The sequence below is a fragment of the Anguilla rostrata genome, chromosome 10 (genome assembly GCF_018555375.3).
Source record: "Anguilla rostrata isolate EN2019 chromosome 10, ASM1855537v3, whole genome shotgun sequence".
Taxonomy (NCBI): domain Eukaryota; kingdom Metazoa; phylum Chordata; class Actinopteri; order Anguilliformes; family Anguillidae; genus Anguilla; species Anguilla rostrata.
In genome coordinates this window covers 37,222,160-37,242,886 of record NC_057942.1, presented here as the reverse complement: position 1 = coordinate 37,242,886, position 20,727 = coordinate 37,222,160, and the positions used below count along the sequence as shown (strand labels likewise).

At 48.1% G+C, this 20,727-nt stretch overlaps 1 protein-coding gene across 2 annotated transcripts in view; it reads right to left on the bottom strand.

Annotated features, from left to right (window-relative positions):
- The window catches only part of cemip2 (cell migration inducing hyaluronidase 2), a 47,534-nt gene that overhangs the window by 11,049 nt on the left and 15,758 nt on the right, over window positions 1-20,727 (bottom strand). For both annotated transcript variants that reach the window (XM_064296868.1, XM_064296867.1), the window contains exons 5-16: window positions 19,186-19,355; window positions 18,180-18,368; window positions 15,037-15,206; window positions 12,751-12,960; window positions 11,270-11,475; window positions 8,974-9,043; window positions 7,233-7,361; window positions 5,571-5,659; window positions 3,895-4,026; window positions 3,274-3,309; window positions 1,992-2,147; window positions 1,064-1,241 (exon numbers count right to left, since the gene is read on the bottom strand). In XM_064296868.1, the coding sequence (XP_064152938.1) occupies window positions 1,064-1,241; window positions 1,992-2,147; window positions 3,274-3,309; window positions 3,895-4,026; window positions 5,571-5,659; window positions 7,233-7,361; window positions 8,974-9,043; window positions 11,270-11,475; window positions 12,751-12,960; window positions 15,037-15,206; window positions 18,180-18,368; window positions 19,186-19,355 (1,735 nt within the window). The remainder of the gene's footprint in view (window positions 1-1,063; window positions 1,242-1,991; window positions 2,148-3,273; window positions 3,310-3,894; window positions 4,027-5,570; window positions 5,660-7,232; window positions 7,362-8,973; window positions 9,044-11,269; window positions 11,476-12,750; window positions 12,961-15,036; window positions 15,207-18,179; window positions 18,369-19,185; window positions 19,356-20,727) is intronic.

Below are 20,727 nucleotides of genomic sequence, written 5' to 3'. Positions count from 1 at the left end.
CACACACGTACACAAAGATACACACACACAGGCATGCACATAGTCACAATGACACACACACACATACACAAAGATACACACACACAGGCATGCACATAGTCACAATGACACACACACACACACACACACACACGTACACAAAGATACACACACACAGGCACGCACATAGCCACAATGACACACACTAAATATCTTGATTTCACAGTAAATATTTGGAAGGTTCTGGAAAGAAATAACAGTTTGCCGCTCCAGTCATTCTGTGACTAAGCCAAACGTCAGACCCCAGCCTTAATGTGCAAATGCAAACATGTGTTAATAATTAGGCTGATCATTACTCATGAAAAAGGCTGAGTGTAATCCCAACATGCATCCCACTGCTCCATTAAAAAAAAAACAAACACTTGACTCAACACAGTGTGGTATACTTGAGTGGCAAGTGTTGAGTTGTCCTTAAACGGCTATACTGCCTGGAGGGGTGGGGGTGTGGAAAGGCATGTAAGGAGGGGGGGGGGGCTGTCAGAGATGGAGAGGAATAAATGGGGGGGGGGTCAGGTTTGAGATATGGAGTGTAACGGGGTGGTTTGGGAGAGGTGCAGTACCGGGTTTGGTAAGATATAGTAGTGAATAGTGTATCAGGGGTGGAATATATCACTCACTGTGGAATTAGGTGTAGATGTAGTGTTCACCATGGTATTAGGACTGGGATACAGTCCTCTCTGTGGTATGAGGGGTAGATATAGCCCTCTCTGTGGTATGAGGGGGTAGATATAGCCCTCAGTGCAGTATTGGGACTGGGATATATGGTCAGTATGATGTTCAGAGTGTTGGGTGGGTGTCGTTGGTGAATACTCAAGCTCGGCAGGAGAATTACTGAGGTGCGGGTGAGGAGTACAGAAGGATCAATGAGCTACAGGTGAGGGGGTACAGTGTAGATGAGGGATGCGAAACAGAAACACCACTTTGGAAGATTTGTGGGGTTCAGATGAGGTGGGTAAAGGTGAGGGGTACAGGTGAGGGGGTACAGGACTGGGGGTACAGCGCCAGTGAGGAGCACAGAACTCACACTGGGCTCAAAGCTGAGGGAGGACAGGTTGTTCCTGGGCGTGAGCTGCCAGGTGTTTTTCAGGTTGAAGCCCACGGCGCTGGTGAAGCGGTCCACCATGGGGACGTAGTTCCGGAAGGTGCTCCGGGTGAGGCGGACGGGCCCGTCGTTGATCTGGAAACCACGAATGGGGAAGGTCCTGCAGAGAGAGAGAGAGAGAGAGAGAGAGGAGGGGCCAGAGTTAGCCCCCTGATCCAGCCGCGCAGGGGCTGCAGCCGAATGAGTCGCACCCTAATAACCGCACATTCCAAACCCTCACCTCACCGGCCCGCTAGCTAAGAAAACAAATATGGCGGCGACTAGCTGCTCCCACATACTGTACGCGGCAGAAAGAGCTAAGCGGAGGTCTTGGCCCTGGCTCCATCCCCCAGTTAATCTGCGTTTAAACTCGTGCTAATGGGAAACAGTTTGCTGTCTGTTAGCGGGTGGGCGAAATTCTGCTGCTTACGCAGGACAATGTCTGGACAGAGTTTACGCGATTATATCACGTTCAGACAACCGCTTCTTCTATACCCCCACCCTGCCCCCCCCCCCCCCCCCCCACGCAGGACAATGTCTGGACAGAGTTCACGCATTTATATCACGCTCTGAAAACCTCTTCTTCAATACCCCTGCTCCCCCCCCCCGTCCCCCCCATCCTATCCCAAACCGCAAGCTCATTTTTAACCATCTGATCACTGCCTGTGGGGCTCACGCAGGGGGAGGAGGGGGTGGGCACATACTCAGAAACCCACGCATTACATCATCATTTGGATCTTTTTTTCTTTTTAAGACAGGAAGTTCAGAAAAGCTGTACTTCCCGTCCCTGCGTCCGTTCGTACTGAGCGCGCTCTCTCTCGCTCGCCCGGCGGCCCGCTCGCTCGACCCGCGGGGCCCGCCCCCGACTCACCTGTTCCGGGGCAGAGTCCTCAGCCCGCCGTCCACTCCGCCCGCGCCCCAGTACTTGTTCTGCCCGCCGTTGGTGCCGCGGTTCTTACTCTCCCCGACGAACAGGGACTCGGTCACCTCCTGGCTCGACCCCTCGTCCTTTGGGTAGCTTCCATCGCTGTTAATATGAGAGAGAGAGAGAGAGAGAGAGAGAAGAGAGAGAGGATGAGGGGAGAGAGAGAAGGAGAGAGAGAGAGAGAGAGAGAGAGAGAGATAGAGAGAAGAGAGAGAGAGAGAGAGAGAGAGAGAAGAGGGAAGGGGGAGAGAGAGGTGAGAGGGGAGGAGGGAGAGAGAAAGAAGAGAAGTGGCAAAGTACGAGAAGAGACAGAGGAGGGAGCGTGGGAAGAGAGAACGGGTGAAGAAGTGAGAGAATTAGAGACGGAGAGAAAGATGGGTGGGAGACGGAGAGAAGGAGGGAGAGACAGAGAGGGAGAGAGAGATAGAGAGACAGAAAGAGAGAAAGGGAGAGAGAGAGAAATAGAGAGAGAGAGAGAGAGGAAAAGCATGCATGTATGAGAGAGGTTGTATGAGGGTGCCAGTGAGTGCGTGAGAGAAAGAAGCAGACACTGCTGTCACACACACACACACACACACACACACACACACACCGCCTGAGGTTGCTCCAGCTGCAATTTGCTTAATGTGTCCAGTATACGGGTGATAAAAGTCCTGCAGGCGTTTTTGCCTAACTTCCAGGGGACTCGCCCCTGCACTGTGGCCAAACCCGCCATCTGGTTGGGTGGATCTGGCTGCCGAATTGGCCACTGTGGCCGGTGTGTGTGGAGGAGAATTCTGCCACGCCCCTCCCCCCATGGGACTGCCAATCAGCCACAGGCCACAGCCACACCCAACCTCACTGGAAAAGCCCTAGCGCTTTGAGACTCAGTACGGAGGCAATAATGCACTAAAGACACAGTGATACCGCAGCGCTAATGTAGCATCGACATTGTGACAGCGCTGTGAACACTGAGAACTGGTACAGTCTGCAAGCTAAAGGTCTCGGACCGCTTCATACAAATATACTCATAATCAAAAGCCAAATATACATTCTTATACAAATATGCAGAATCTACTTCTGAAACAACTTAGTAAGCGTAATACTATAGCTTCGTACACTTGGGCAGAGAAAGCAAAATAATATCTTTTGATACTGTGCAAGGAGAAATGTTCTTTTACCGTAAAATAACATTTTTGGTATTTGAAAAAGAACAACATTATTATAATAACAGACGAATGAAACATACCTGGCGAACGAAAGTCCCACCCCGTTGTCTGCAAATCTATCGACAGAAACAACACGGATTGAGACGGTCGTCCAAACAAACATCTTTTCAAAAAGGTGCAATAACACTGTGCTTGGGTTTCAGGGTGTTTCCAAAGGAGAAATGAACAGTAAGTGCCTCCAGGGTGTAATTAAATCCGATTGAACAGTGACCAGTCTGTACAGCCCAAAAACACCAGGACAATCAGCAAAACCTGCCATGTTAAAAAAATGTCACGCAATATTCAGTGGGATTAGAAGGAAATGATTTTCCCACACTCAAAAAAACGAGAACGCATTCTATAATACACCACATCACACACACATTTTAAAATGCGAGCTGTACTGTGATATTTGAAATGATACTCTGCTATCCATTAAATATGAAAATGTTTATGAAATTAGTTGTGGAGCACGGTGTTTCATCACTAGTAGCCCGAACATCCTTGGGCATGGAAACCCTTAGAACTCCCAAGATGGTATTCAAGTTCTAAGAATTCTGAACAGCGATGTTACGAGCCCAAGCGGCTCACCGGGTTTTGCCACCAAAGTAGGGTTCTGAAAGATGACATCACCCTTTGTTCTGAAAAGTGAAGCGACTCACCCGGAGTTCTGAATGATGATGTCACCGCCTCGGATCCAGGCTCCGAGGTCATTGTTCTTGAAGGAGATGAGCGTGTCTATGATGGCTGCCACGCGTGGCTTGTTCTGGTCCGCATCCTCGTGGGGGCGGAATCTGAAGAGGAAAAAAAAAAAGTGATCGCAATGCAATCCAATGAATGACATCACAATTACGACAGAGATGACACATCAGTGACAGTGACCAAGTCATCACGCAGTGACTGCAACTAACTGATCACACGGCGACTGCTGCAGTTAGTAGAAGGGGAAGGCATGTCCACAGTAAAACTTTTAGTTTGCAGGCCAAACTAAGTCCACTGCCAGGTAAAATAAGGCCCTGGAAATGATGAAATAAAGCCAAAAAATGTGGTGCTCAACAACACGTGTGGAAAAAGGGTCAGTATATCCGAGGAAACGGACTATAATTCAACGCATACTACTGCTAACTGCCATAGATTACGGAGACTTTTCTTCAAACGCTGGGGAACAGAGCTGCTCAGAGCCAGGTTTCACTACAGCAGTGACAAACGGCTAAATTGTAAGAGATGTGGAGATACAGAGCTATATCATGTGGTGATGATGAAAGAGGCATTAACAGACACCGCTAGCTCTCCACTCTGAGATTTTCCTTCTTTAAAAAAAAAAATAAAAAATCCAGACATAAACAGTCGTTTTCACTTCCAGGGCCACACATGTATGTGTGCTGCATTAAGCCACTGCACGGACTGGAAAAAAAAAGTCTGAAGTGGAAAAAAGGTAGCCCCTTCTCCAGGAAAGCAGACCTCAAAAACAACTACGGAGCACCGACTGGGACAAACTGAACCGCGTTCACCATGGAGATAGCAAAGGGTCGTAACACGCGGACACACAGAGACATACACACACAAGCAGAACATGTTTTTTTTCCCACGAAAGCCCCCTTTCTGCGTTTGTACTCACACACCCTCATGTTAAAACTTCTCTAGAAAAAGAACAGCAGCTCATTTTCAGCTACAGGCCCTTGGGTTGGCTTCTTCCCTTTTTCCCCCCCGCACGGTCCTGCGGTTCACTGATTTACGGTCTTCGGTCCTGAGACCGCCAGCACGTGGACCCCCCCCCCCCCACCCCCCCTCCCAACTCTACCTCCATCCCCCATGGTGAGGCAACCGCGTTACAGTGTAGGAAAACTGCATCACACATTTCAAATGGACAGCTACCAAACCCATGACACACAGACACAGACACACAAGCACACACAGACACAGACACACAAGCACACACAGACACTTTGTTTATGTCTGTCCCACACTGTAATGCGCACCATTCTGTAAACTGTGTTACCCCCGCTGACCCCCCCACGACCCCCCCAACTCCTTCTCTTAAATCTTTACGATGCTGTGTGTCTTTAGATTTACCATTCGGTCACGAAACAAGACATTTATGTTTTTTATTTTTCGAAGTGAGCTGTGTAGTGGCCATCTGACACTGGTCATGTGATCGACGTGGTCATGTGATGGAAGCCATGCCTGTGAGAGTCACACGGTCAGCCCTGAGCCTGAGGCATTCCATATAACAGAGCACATGCTCCATAGCTGCCCTAAGCCCTCCCCCCAAGCTTAAAAACCAGCACACGTTGGTCACCCCATCTGTCCGTCACGTCCCAGGTGGGCGTGTCCTCACCTGGCGTTGTTGTCCAGGCACAGGTATTCTTGGGGGTCGGTGGCACTGGCTTTGGTGGTCTTCACACCTTTGTCGATGAAGAGGCCGGCCTGGGGGTGGGACAGGGGCAGGAGCCGCAGGGTTAAAGAAACAGCATGAATGAGTGGTGGGTGGGGGCAGGGCAATGGGTGGAGGCGCTCTACTTAAACTCCACACACCCTCGTCTCCCCACCCCCTAACTGCTTTAATTTAACTACTTTAACTAATCAACTAATTCCTGATAACAGCAAAATCTAGAAGATCCTGCAGCTCTTCAGGAACGAGGTCGAGAGCCCCAGATTTTTACAAGATTATTCCTGCACAAAAAAACATAAAAACATTTTCTTAACAACCTAGAAAGTGAAAGATACAATTACAAAGATACAAAACAGAACAGCTGCTCCCACAGTTACTGATGTAGCACATTGAACTCAAATCCTTGATGCTTCATATGCAGAACACTGGAGGCAATTATCATCCGTCTCGCATGAAGACGCCGATGAAAATTTCCCGGCTGTTTCACGCGATAATTCATCCGGACGTTTTCAGGGCTGTTTTTAACGATCTCTGGTGGACATTATTACCACACGAGCTCTCGGAGCTCAGGTTACAAGTAATCTGTCCTTCCACGCGCAGCGCATTACACACAGATTACCAAGGCTAAGCGATAGCCATAACACAGCCGCTCGGCCTTACAAACCAATCGCGCGCTCTGACTGACGAGCAGAGACCGCGCTGTGCGTCAGCTGGAGCCGCCTCTCTCTCTCTCTCTCTCTCCCTCTCCTCTCCAGAGTGATTTAAAATCAAACTTCCCCGAACGTACACGTCAAAGGCAAAGGGACTGTTGTACATTACGCAAAAGGCCCTTCATAAAATTTTTTTTTTTTAAACTTCACTCTAAAAAAAAAATAAAAAAAACAGGAATGCACACAAGATCTAGAACGTTCCCCGAAACAGGAGAGAGGGAGCCGGTGTACGGGCCTAAGGAACCGCACGCTAACCCATAAATACTACTTGGAATTCTTGTATAACTGAAATCCATACGCGCTAATGGGACACAGTGGAAGGTACTGGAATGGATCCTGACTCCCCTCAGTGTGTGCGACCCCCCTCCTAGTGTGCCTATGTGTATATGTGCCTATGTCTAAGAAGGATGTGTGTGTGTGTGTGTGCGTGTGCATTTGTGCGTGAGGCAGAATGCTTGTGTGTGTGTGTGTGTGTGTGTGTGCAGCAGAATGCGTGTGTGTGTGTGAGGCAGAATGATTGTGTGTGGGTGTTTGTGTGTGCGTGACGGAGAAAGCTTATGTGGGTGCATGCGTGTGAGACAGAATGCTTATGTGGGGACGGGGGGGGGATGGAGGGGGGGTGGTGTCCCCAGTACGTCTAGTTGGGGTTATTCCTCTCAGCGCCGCGGCCTGGGGAAGTATTTATTTTCAAAGTGGTAATGGATGAACTGAAGCAGATGGTACCGGACGTAAGACCCGAAGCGCACCCTGGAGCCCCCACTTCGCCCCCGCCACGAGGGCCCGCTGGGGCGAAGGGTTTAGCCGAAACAGAGCGTGCGAGGCCTCAGCGTCCTCTGGAGGTGAAGGCCAGCTACCCCTCGGGGAGGGGGGGGGGGGGGTGAGAGCGGCGCAGACTCACCTTGAAGTTGGAATGCACGCGGTTGTTGTAGAATATCCCCAGGGGGGTGAGTTCCGACTTGGTTTCGTTGACCCTTCCGTGGGAGTCGCCGGTGGAGGCGCTGTGGAACACGTACCAGATCCCCGCATCCTGGGACACAGAGGAGACGACAGCGTTCCCAAAAATCCACACCCCTGATTATCATACCAGCTGTAGTGCCCATTATTCAACATCCCCTACTCAGAACAGCAGCAGCAAGTACACAGAGAACTCATTTAATCCAGCTTTAGTGTGCACTACCATTATTTTTGTTTCTTCAAACATCAAGAATTGTTCGTTTCACAAACAGACAGATTAAAAAGTGTTATAAAAAAGGAAATGTACATGCAAGCAATGATTACGAAAACAATAACTTGATGTTCTAATTGTTCTACATGGAGAAAAACTAATGATGGAAGCATCCTTGCAGCCATATTTTTGGACAACCCCACACATACTAGCAGGGTTCTGAGAAATATGAGGCGCCTGGAAGCAACAGCTATTTTTACACAACATTGAGCGCTTGACTGACACAACTGAAACTCGGAGATGCAAGTCAACACGTACGAAAAGTCGTAAACGGGCTGGCACTTCTAAGGAAAAAGAGATCTGTCGGGGGGGCGAGTCGCGCAAGACCGTCTGAGTCATTCCTTCCACAACATGGCAAACGTTTCGTCATTCTACGCTGACGACAGGCTCTTATTTCGTACAACAGATACTCTGCAACTACTCCCTGGGGCCGGTTTCTTCATAAAAATGGTGCACGTGCGCCCCCATCCTCAATGTTCTAGTTCCTCTAGTTAGGACAGCGATGACGCATCATCAACATCATCTCTGTACTTTGACTAATCCACTGTCTTTCGAAAAGTCCCACTCAACAAGGCCGTCTGCCAAACGAATAGAAGTACATATAAATGAATGTAAATGTAATGGGAACAAAACAACGTATTGATACATTGCATATTTAAACATTATTTATAGTTTTGCCTGTGGTGGGAGTTGCACAGATGCTGTGCAGATGAAGACTTGGAAATATCACAATTTTTGATGCATGTGGACAATATTTTAAAAAATATACGTTTCTCAATACCCAGAGGGTCAAGAGTACGTCTGTGGCCGGCTGCATTTGGCCCTCAGGGGCCCCAGTTAAACAGACACTGGAGCACACACGTTTTTTTTTGCAACCCCGCTTGCGTCTGTTTCCTGGCCATTTTCCACTGAAGATGAGGAACGGTTGATGTGCGACTGTACGGCCATGAAGCTGTTTATCAAAATTCGAAATCTCAGAAGTAGAAGTAAACAAATGATACAAAATTGCAATTTAATCTCAGAGAGTGCAAGATCTCAGGTGGGCCAAACCACTAAAGTCAGCTGCATTAAAGTTTTAAGAAAGGATTTCAGTTTTATTGGCACTGCATATTTCATAAAGTCTGGTTACATAGAGAAAATATTATTCTGAATAATTGGTACCAAGTTAATCTATGTTCAACTTGGGTGGGGGGGGTTGTGACTTAGAATTTCTTTATTAAGTTTAGAGTGACCTTGGGAGAGCTCCACTGAAAAGGTGTTACGCAATGTTTCAGGGGTACAGGCGGGGAGGTGAAGTCCAGAGCTACTTTGAAAGTACTCCATAACCTCCAAATATGGACTACATCTCCCATGAGCATTTGGATAACAGAGCCCAGGCTTGATTGGACAGATGCAACACAGAGGATTCTCCTACCTGGGAGCCTGCAGCCGCATTGCTGATCAAGTTGTTGTTGGGGTTTGCAATCCAGAATGTAGACACGGCCCTATAAAACAACAATACACACACACACACACACACACACACACACACAATATTAACCAGAATGTCAGCTCCATTGTCATAATGTTCTACCACAATCACTGTCAAAGCTCCATATGTTCTGATTGGCTAATTGTATCATATTCAAGAAGCGTAGTGGCTGAAAACAGAACATCTATAACTAGAGTGACAGCACAGACAACACCAGAACTTAAGGAAGTACAGACAACAGAAGCACCACCACCTGGCTTTATTACAGAGCACCTCTTAACACACAAGAAAGAGTGGAATGTGACATAATACCAACAATAACTGACTGAATGTGTGAGAAGTTCTGTGCAAACTGGAGAGTCATGTGATATGAAAAGCAGGGCGTGTCAAGACTAGATTTCAGTAAGATTAGTCATGTCATGAAAACCACGAAACCACACCGCCAAAGAAATAACTTGCATAACCAGAAAAAAACTGTGAAATAACTCACACATGAAAATATATAATGGATAAAAATGCAATAAAAATACTAAGTTTTAAATCCCTCCAATATGAGGCTATATCTAACTGTGATTTAGAAATAATCAGGTGATTACGGCTTGGATGCTGGGCAGACGGTAATATCTGATGCTGCTGTTATTAAGCACAACAATGAAAAGACAATGAACAGTCAAGCACCTGTGAAAACAGGACTCATCTCTCTGAAAACAACAACAACTCCCACTATCCCCCTTTTCCACAAAGTTATACACAAGCAGAAAACAGGCATGCGGAGGTGGAGAGTGTTATTGCAGGGATAAGAACAGCACCCTCACCTTCTGTCAGAGGAAATTAAATGTCTCTGCTCTCCCTTGCCATGTTTTGAGTCTCAACACACCACTGTGCAAACAAGCAACCCTGGAAGTACACTATCAATCCTGCCAGCCCAGGCTGATGTGGGCTGGCTGTTTGCCCCTTCAAGGCCTCTATCTGTACCCTCTCACCCCCTCACCACCGCCCACTCCACCACCCCCCCCCCTCCACCCCCAACATTCTTGACCTCCGACCCTCATTACTCGACACATGTGCTAGCGGTTAAAACTTTGTTTTTTAACAAACATCCGCTCGCGTGCGACGACGTGACATCCGAAACAAGATCAGAGGGAGCGCAGGTTATTCGGGAAACGGGACGGCTGGACGTCAAACAAACCGCAAATCTTGCCGTTCTTCTTCTTTATTTTTTGCTGCTTACAAGTGTGAAGTAGGATTTATGGATGTTTGGATAGCTGCATTTATGTTTTTTTTTGCTGTTACATAGCTCATAATTATGACACTCAGGCGAGTGGTGTGGGGTGTGCAGGGGTTCGAGTACTGGACTTTGGTCCCAAAGGATTCTGGTGTGAACTCCGCAGTGTACTTTACCTCTTTAGAATAACGGGCTTGCTTTTGTAAAACTGACCGCACTCTAAGCCACCATTAGACTGCCATGTTTGTTCAGCCATAAATAATGTCACATTATTGAATCATGTTATTTAGAAAATGTTAGGATTCTTTTGAAGGAAAACCTGCACCAAAAGCGAAACGCTGTTTGATTAGTACTTCATTTCAAACTTAACTGTTGATGTTAACAGATTCTATTTGATGACGGCCTTCGTTTGGTAAAAATAATGCTTATCCACCAGTGCGCAAAAACATTCGGCCCATACATTTATGGCGCCTTACATGCGCACCGCGGTAAAGACAACTAAAATATTCAGCTTAGCGTAAAACTTTCAAAGAATTACCGGCAAGTGCTTAAGGGGCGTGTGGTTCTGAGACATTAAGCGAATCAATTGGAAGCGCTTACAAATGTCTGAATGGCCCGCGCAGCGCTTTGATCCTGAGCTAGCGTTTAGCGCTCCGCAGCGTAGAGCCATCAATCTGTCAGCGTGTGAGGTCGGAGGTGTGGGGGGGGGGGGGGGGGCAAGAGAGTCTACCAGCTGACAGAGAATTTCCTGACCGGTGAAATAATTTAAAAGGAGAGCGAGTGTGTGTGTCCGTGTGTTTGGGAGAGGGGGCGACGCAGTTGGTTGCGTGTGAACAGGTGTGTCCAGTGTGTTTCTGAGCAAATTAGTGTGACTGTGTATTTGTGTCTGATGTGCAAGGATGTGAACGTGTCTGGGTTTGCATGCATGCAGGCATGCATGTGTGTGTGAGTTTGTGTGTGTGTGCACGTGTGAGTATGTGTGTGTGTGTGCGTGCACGTGTGATAAATTCTTACTTGCACTCCGTCGCCGGTACGGGCACGTAGCTTCCAAACACCTTGTCTCTGATGGTGGTGCACATGGTCTCGTTGCGGTCGGTTGGTAGGATGGTTCCCGGCTTGGTCACCAGCCCCAGATTGTGGAAGAAAGTGTTCCTCTGCTCTATGCCGTCCTCCAGGAAAAAACAGTGTCCCAGTGTGTCATAGCCAACGGTGTCCCTTATCTGGAAAAGGACATTACATTTTCTCATTAGGTCCTCACAAACGACAGGAAAAACAGTCTAAGAGCTTAAAAAAGGCATCTTTCCACAGGCCGGTTCATTCCACAGACCATTTCAACACTGTGCCCTTGTCAAGTCTAATGGGCTATTAAACGGTTAGCCTCCAAAACGATTAGACCATCGGCGTGGCTACGGTCACTTCCTGTTGTCGGAAAAAAGACGAAAAGCGTTTCTGGAAAATTCTTGCAGTTTAAAACCATTTATCAAAGAAGCATAACATGCCTGTTTGGGTTTGAGTTTTTTCTTGTTTGTAGTGCATGCATCTTTGTGCGTGCGTGTGTGTGTGTGTGTGTGTGTTCGCATGCGTGTGTGTGGAGACTCAAATCATACGTAAATGAGAAATCTAAACTCAGGCTGATAAGAGCACAATGACTCTCTGAAATGGCGCAGAGAGAGATGTCAGCACGTTCGGGCCAATCTGCAGATTTCCACTGCTCAGTGGCAGTCAGTCAGCTCCACATCACCCTGTCAGTGTTATCACATTAAACCAGAACACAGGGAACGGTCAATCAACACCCAAATGTCAACAGCGCACAAAAACACACACAAAAACCTACCCACAATTCCATGGGATACAAAGAATAAATGTCCTCCAGCCACACAGCGCCTGCTTTTGTATGTTTGTTCTTGTGCATGTGTGTGTGTGTGTGTGTGTGTGTGTGTGTGTGTGTGGGTATGTGGGTAGTGTGTGTGTGTATGTGTGTGTGTGTGTGTATGTGTGTTGTGGTGTGTGTTGTGTGTGTGTGTGTGTGTGTGTGTGTGTGTGTGTGTGTGGTGTGTATGTGTGTTGTGTGTGTGTGTGTGTGTGTGTGTGTGTATGTGTGTGTGTTGTGTGTGTGTGTGTGTGTGTGTGTGTGTGTGTGTGTGTGTGTGTGTGTGTGTGTGTGTGTGTGTGTATGTGTGTGTGTGTGTGTGTGTGTGTGTGTGATGTGTGTGTGTGTGTGTGTGTGTGTGTTGTGTGTGTGTGTGTGTGTGTGTGTTGTGTGTGTGGTGTGTGGTGTGTGTGTGTGTGTGTGTGTGTGTGTGTGTGTATGTGTGCGCGTGTGTGTGTGTGTGTGTGTGTGTGTGTGTGCGTGTGTGCGTGTGTATGCATGTGTGTGTTCACATGTTGAGGATCAGAATCCAAAGCCATAGCTCTGATCCCCTGCACACTAACAGGTCACTGTTCGTGAATCCATGGATACAGAGCCCTCCCCCTCCCTGTGATTGGCAGCTCACCAGCAGGCCGTTGGTGGCGTGGACGGTGACGCAGCGGGAGAAGGAGTGGTGGATGGACAGGGAGTCCACGTAGGTGGGGGAGCTGTACCCGCCCCTCTCGTCCACGTCCCCGCACAGGTGGAAATTCACGGGGTACCTGCCCCTCACCTGCTGGCCCATGTGCTTCAACTCCACATGGGACAGGTGCACAGAGGTGAAGTTCTCAAAAATCTGCAGGGGAGCAGGATAAGAGAAAGAGACAACAGAGGAGAGAGAGAAAAAAAGAGACAGAGAGAGGGAAAGGGAGAGTGGAAATATGTAGAGGGAAGTCAGGGAGAAATAAAAAAGAGAGAAGAAGAGAGAGAAAGAGAGAGAAGAGAGGGTAAGAGTATTAGGTTGTTAACTCAAAAATAGTGAGCATACAAGTACACAAGGAAAGTTTATACACATTTTTTACAATTGTCATTGTCATTATTAGCTTTATTTAAATAGTTAATTAATACCCCCACTCAGCCCAGAACACGTTATTATTGTCACAATTCTCTGCGCATGTTTGTGTGGGTTTTCTGTGATTTGGCAATGCGATGCCTCATACGAGTCATGGCAATCAGGCTGAACAGAACCGAATGGGGAAGAGAGGGGGGTGTACGTTAAGTCAAATAGAGACGCTTGCGTTTAATGGGCTGCACTTATATTCAAAATACCACGAAAACCGCAACATCTGTTTCGCAGTACTGCAAATCGGTGCCATATCTGAGACTGCAAAGCCAGCAAACAGAGCAGAGAAACCCAAACTCCCCTTACTCCACTCTACGATGGGCACTTCTATGGTTTTATGACTGAACAGAATGGTTACTCTTTTCCTGGTAACTCTATGGGTGAGGATGAGCAGTTCGGCTTGTTTAGCTAAGGGTGACCAGTTGGTGTTGGCTGTATAAGCCGTTATTACGACACTGCAGTTCTTCTTTTTCCAAGTACAGTAAACTTAACAGGCTTTTTCAAAAGGTAGCCCCCCCCCCCCCCCCAGCCCCATTACATATCTACTGACCAAAAATGTCTGTTACGAGCCAAGCTTAGTGTGAACGAGGCCAAGTCCTACAGTAAAACTGGAGGCCACTTAAAAGACCAAATGGGCCAAAACAAACTGCATTTTACACTAATATCAACCTATATATCAGCACACTTTATGAAGCTTGATGCAGGATGACCCAACCATTGAGGAATTAATAATGAGACAAGCCTGGGGGTTGCCAGTTGCTTATGTCAGAGTCAGATAGAGGGGTTACCAGTTGATGTCAGTAAAACATCCAATCAGCATTAGCTTACTCCAGTACTACTCCGCTGACCGTAGAGTGTAGAAGAGTCGCCAGCTTCTGGGCAAGTACACAGGTGTAGCACAGGTGACACGAGCATGTTATGTTTGCCAATTTCAAACGGCAAGACAAAAGTGCGGCAGCAAATTAATAAACACAGAACAATTATTTTAACGAACCCGTTTTTAATCCCTTTTTGCCAAAAAACCGCACGTTCATAATGAGGCCAGGACAATCCAACAGACTCAACGTCACTGTGTCAGAGGCAGTAATTAACGCACACTGCACAGACGCCGCAGGGCTTCCGCTCGGGCCCCGGGTTTATAAGGGGTGTCTGTTTTCCGTTAGCACACGCTGAGCAACCCTTCTCACTCACCGCACTGCGCCACGCGCAGAAAATCCGCTCAGCCCCGTCCCGGAACCGATGTCTCACAGACTTTTATTTATTTTTCCCCCCCGCTGCGAGTGGAGAACGGCCTTGAGTCACACAGCAAGAACGAGATTCCACGCTCGTCACGGGAAAAAAGCCCAGAAAAACAGGCTTGGGAGAAGACGTACAGTAAGAGGCCAGAATCGCATTCTGTTCAAATACTATTAGATTCAATTCTTGCTTTATCACCCCTGACAAGTAATTCATCCTGCATAAATTCATCATGTACTTATAAAATGTACACCCATACACATACCACTACCAGGGATCTGGAAATCAAGGATCTCTAAGCTATAGTATTATCCCTCCCTGAACGATGCTATCAGATGTAAACTTTATGTACCGTAGGATCAAGGTTATTACACACATGCAGCATCCATACATATATACACATGCACACATGGATACACACACACACACGCACACCCACACACCAACCGCACAGCATGCACACACCACAAGCACACACACAGCACACACACAGACACAGACACACACACACACAAACACACATGCGCACACGCACACATACGCACACACACAGACACACACACGCACACACACCTTTATATGTCCCCCGAAGGAGTCGTAGCTGAAGAACTGGCACCAGTTATTCCCGTAGCAGGAGTTTTCCATCTCTCCGTGGATAAGGATGTTACGGGACAGGACGGCTACTTCTGCTCTCATATCAATCCCGTCCAGGATCTCCCCCACGTGGGCGAACTGGGGCTTCCCTGAGGACAGTTAACAAAGCACAGGCTTTTACCCATAATGCCCTGCTGAGGCGAGACCGTTACCCACAATCCCCTGCTGAGGCGAGAACAAGGCTTCCGATACCAGCTGCAGACAATGGAAAAATGCTTCAGAGTAAAAGTAGAAACTGTGCATGCTTTTATCCAAATACAACCACAACAAACACATATACACTTGACAACAGTCTTATGGAAGGTACAGGGTTAATTAAGACAAATTCCAAGAGGAGGTTGAGGTATATATTTTTTATTGGCAAAAGAAAGTGCTCTGGTTCAAGTCACAGGACAAAGTTAAGCTATCCTCATCTTGCTCACTGCAGTGCAAACTACAGGAAGTACCCCCCCCCCCCCTCGCCATCCCCTCTCCCCAAGGAAGGGTAATGGCTCCCAACACCACCGGACGTTTCTCCAGACTGGGCCCCACCCACCCATCAGAGCAAGCGATGACAGCTGTTAAAATCAGTTGGCTGGGTGCCACAACGTGCCCGTGGTCTTGCACTTCTACCCCCTTAACCCCCCCCACCCCATCCCCCATCCCCCACACGTCGCCACAGCATCACCGTCACCCGTGACGACCGGGAGGAGGAGCTACCTTCCTTCCTGCAGGAAGCAGGGCATTAGCCCTTTCTTCTGCCGAGGACCACGATACGAAAAACACGTAAACAGCAGCTGTGATCTCTGTTCCGCCCCGGGCAGTGTCCCCTGAAATCCGACACACACCCCCCCCCCTTCCCGTCCTGTCCCAACCTGACCAGGGGGTCAATCTGGTTAACAGGAGCAGGTTTAAGGTTACAGTGAACAACTCTCATACCCCCTGTATTCCGTGTTCTCTCTATAAATACCGCACACACATAAAAATACACATATGTTTATACGTACACGTACGCACACACACACACACCATTATAGATGCTGTTTTTTATATTCAATGTCCATCCCCGTTATGCTGGTGGAAATGAGAAGGCCCCAGTTGCCCTGAGACTTTTCTGACTGTACTCACGACGGGTACTTAGGGACATTCTCATAAATAAATACCTCCACCACCCACCACTACCCGCCCCCCCCCCCCCAAATGATCTTGGCTTGGAAGTGGCTCAGTAGAGGTCAGTCAAGGTGCGCGGCCCAGACTTTTATAGCCTTCCCCGTCTAAATCTCCCCGATTTATTTTCCAATTACCCACGGATTTTCATCCTGAGAAGCTCGAGCCTCCTCCACCGGTGGGGTATTTTTGTGTGCGGACTGGGACCGGTGAGGTAACAGCGCTGATGAATGTCTGCGGCTAGCCCCCTCGCGCTCGCTGAGCGAGGAGCCCTGTCAGGAACCGCGTCGTTTTAGCCGGGGGGGAGCGCGCCGAACTGACAGCGCCCCGGCCGGAGTGGACTCTCCTGGGCACGAGCACAAAGGAGTCCCTGTTCGTGGAGGAATTTTCATTAAGTCTGGGCCACTGTCACGGACCGGAGAGCGCGTCATCAGGGAGAACCGTCTTACGGATTAATCAGGTCTGCACAGTACAGCGCGCGGATGCCAGAGCGGCTCGGCTACACCTGGGCTATTCTGCGGTGAAATATGAAGTATGAATGATCGGCCAGCGGTGCCGCAGCGTTCTTTGGCAGTGGATTCGGTGCCGAAAAGGGCCTGAATGTGGGGAGCAATGCGAACCGCTGTGCCGATAATTCTAAGGATGCGGGTTCAAATCCAGCTATAGCACAATGCCAGGACCCAAATTATTTCTTTCTGCACCAGTGCAGAAGATTTTATTTTAGTTTTTTTGGCAGAATGCAATGAACTTGTTCAGGAGATTGGTTTTCGCTTACGGGTCATGAGTCATGTGACTGCGGCTCTTTGGCGCTTGGGTGTTGGGATTTCTGCTTGCACTGTCAGAGCAAGCAGGGCGTATTGTCAGAGGAAGGCCTTATGGATAAGCAGTGGGTTCAGATGCACAAACAGTGAAGGGGCACCAAAGAAGCATTTTCCCTCTTGAAGGGTGGAAGTGGATGCTAAAACCAGTCGTTAATTATGGATGAGAAAAGGGCAGGAATTTTGCGTAATATTTAAGAATTTTTGTCCCGTAAAATATAAGCCCGTATGGGTCTCTATGTCTCTATGTAATAAGATATGAATTAATTCGACAGAATAAAAATTTCTCTCCAGTTAGCAATCATAACCAGTGCAGAAAAGATTTGGTAAACGTTCAATTTGGAGATTTGTAAAAGAAATTAGAAGTTGAACCCAAAATTGATTTCCCTCCAAGCATAAACTCACCAAACAGGTTCAGGTGTGTCAGCATCCACTGGAATGCCAGGATAAAGTATGACTAACTGATAATTGCCCAACCATTTTCCCTTTTCCCCATAAAAACACAAAGGCTGGACCAAGCTTGACGGAAAGAATCGAACAAAAGACAGGACAAAGACCTCTCTCAAACAATCGTGCGCTGACCTGAAAGACCACGTCTGGTTGCGCAACACGGTGCAGCTAACAGGCCTCTTGGCTCGTGGAGAGATGTTTACTTAAGACGCAGGAAAGTCTGTTCTGAAGTCATGGAACACAGAGAACTGGCAGGGCCACACTTACCTCACAGCCAGGTCCCTCTTACAGAGCACAACAGTGAAGTCTTCTGACATTGCGTTTTAAATGTATTCTCTTTTACATCCCAACTTTAGTACTGATATTGATACTGTGAGGCCTTGTGGGCTTTTACAATTGCATTTAATTTATTTATGTGGTGACAGTGTTCTATCAGCTCATGCGTTCAGAGATCCTCCAAAGATCCTGTAGTCACTTCACTGCCTGAATCGAAATGGAATTGGTCCCACCCACGACTGCCTGGTAAGTGGCTTTGGATAAAAGCATGTGCCAAATGAATAACTGTACATGCAGTTTGAATTATTCTTTTTTTTTTTTTTTTTTTTTTAAATAAACAGAAACCAGTTAGGAGGCGAGTGCTCTCCTCACCTTGTATCCTGACTTGGTGCTTGGAGCAGTCGGGACAGGGCAGGAGGGTGAACTCCTCGGCCTGATACATGGAGTAGTCGGTGCTGGCCACGACGATCCGGTCCCCGGCCCTCCAGCTCCGGGCGTCGTGCTGCAGGTTCAGAACCACCTGGTCCACGGCGTCCACCTGGAACCCGGTTATGGGGAACCCTGGGAGACATTCAGAACCGGCCGCGTGAGAACGCGGAGGAGTACCAAACCCATTTTTGGGAAACAGGCGGTTAAGACAGAGCAACAAAAACCCCCAGCGCTCAAACACGCAGATTCACTGCAAGCCAGAGCTGGGTCAACTTCAGGAAATCAAAACAAAATTGAATTAATTTTTTAAAAAATCCTCATGGAGCATTTTTTTTTTAAAAATTGTTCATTCAATTTCAGTTCATTTCCTAAATTGACCAATGAGAAATGGAATTGACCCCCCAGGCCGCACACTTTCTGTGTGAACCTGGACAGCAGCCCAGCACTGTTAGCAAAAACTGCACTCCCATAATTCCACCTTAATTTGCAAAACATCTGCAACAAGCAGAATGAACAGGGAGCGCACATCGTGATTGTGTTTTATGATCACCTTAGCCCAGAGTGATTTATATAGCTTTACACTCCTATGTCAAGTTCTGAGGGTTTTACTGCAAAATTTCTGTTTAATTTGTTTCAGGGCTACAATGCCTATACCCCTGCCAGCATTAGAAGCCGAAAGCCGCGAGTTTGAGAAAAGGTAGACTAGAGCAGGGGCAACAAACTCCAGGGCTGGAGAGTCACAGCGTCTGCGAGTTTGTGTGGCTTGCTACCAATCAGCAGCCAGAAACAAGGCGTGTGAACTCTTTAGCCATTAAGTTAAATTTAAATAAAGACTTAATTATTCAAATCCAGGCGCGTCTCGATGCCAGCCTTCGCTGAGAACGGCTCGTTTCTCGCGGGCGTGGCCGCGTAGGGGCGGGGCCCCTCTCGGAGGCGGGGCTGGACGCACCGTTTCGCCACTCGCTGTAGGCGGTGACGGAGAAGCGGACGCCGTCCACGGTGACGAAGTCGCGGCGCGCCAGCGCCCGGCCGCCCGTGTCGTGGTTCTCGTGCTCCCGCACGTCCTCCGAGCAGGAACCGTTGCCCCCGCCGATCACGGAGACCAGCGCCCACGCCTGTCTGAAAAGGGGGGGGAGTGAGACAGGTCGGTAAGAGGTTATGTAAGAGGTAAGGTTGTCCAGAAAAAGAATGAGAGGAGGACATATACATATGGACACTTTCTGTCAGATATATGTTCATCTTTAACATGTTATATGCACACTCTGCTATTACATTGCCCTGTCTGTCTGTTACTGTCGTGTTTAACTTTTGTAACCTTTGCTTCGGCAACAGAGAGCAATGCTGTGCCAATGACACAGCTTAGAATTTAAATTTAAAGAGGACTGACAGAGAGAGGGAGAGAAAGAGGGAAGGAGAGAAAAGAGAAGGGAAAAGAGTGAAAGGATTTATCCACACATAATAAAAGGAAGGCACTGATAATGAGAAGCTTCCAAGAAGCAAAGAATCGGTTAAAGGGCCTGTGTTGGAAAGTGTGACTTCATTCTCAGCTATAGGCAGGCTTTGTGTGAGCCCTGAATTTCACCAGTGTTCAGACCACTCCCAACCACGAGGGACACTAATGCTCTCTGAGCCAAGGGCAGATGCCCCACCAAAGGCTGTCCCCCCCAACTGCCCCGCCAACACCCATTTCATGTCCCCTCGATTCTTTTGATGACAGCGATGCGCTGGAACGTTCCCACAACATCCCACCAACATTGGTGCCGCAGAATCATGAATGGTGCCAATCCAGCCAGAAGTCCCTGGCAGCAACTGAGGGACAGAACTGAGAGGAAACGTTGGTGTAACGTTGCCGCAACAACGCCCCGACGTTGGCACAAGGCTCTCAGCGCTCCTCGCTGCGCTGCGATCGTTCCGCAGGGCCACGTGACGGCCCTGGCAGACGGCACCGGCCGCTGGCAGAAACGCTGGCTGACTCGTCGCTTTTCCACACCTGTTGCAATTTTTCCCAGGAAAAAAAAAAAAAACTAAAAACTCCTGAGGCAGTCCTTTTAAATCTAGTTTCTAATGTCATTACTACTACTAGGATGCCGTTTGCTTACCTGGTCATGAAAGCTTAGATATTTCATCAGATTTAGCCCCAAAAACCACATTCCTATCAGGCAAATATGCAGACACACTGCAGCTAACTGAACAGAACAGCAACCCCAGCCACACTCCAACTCAAATGGATTTTACTTAATTTCTTAGCAGCTGTCCTTATTCAATGTGACTTGGCTACTTAGCTGGAATTGTTTGAAAAAATGAAACCTTCACACCAAATTCACTGGAGCCATTGCGGCTCAACAAAGCAGAACCCACAGTCTAGTTGCCAGCCTTTAGCACTGCATTGCACTGCCGTTTCTACACCACGGGAAACCTCTCATGACCTCCCACCAGTGCTATTCCACTTCCTGCTCCACTTTTCCTGTGGAGAAAAGAAAAGTCTCTTCTT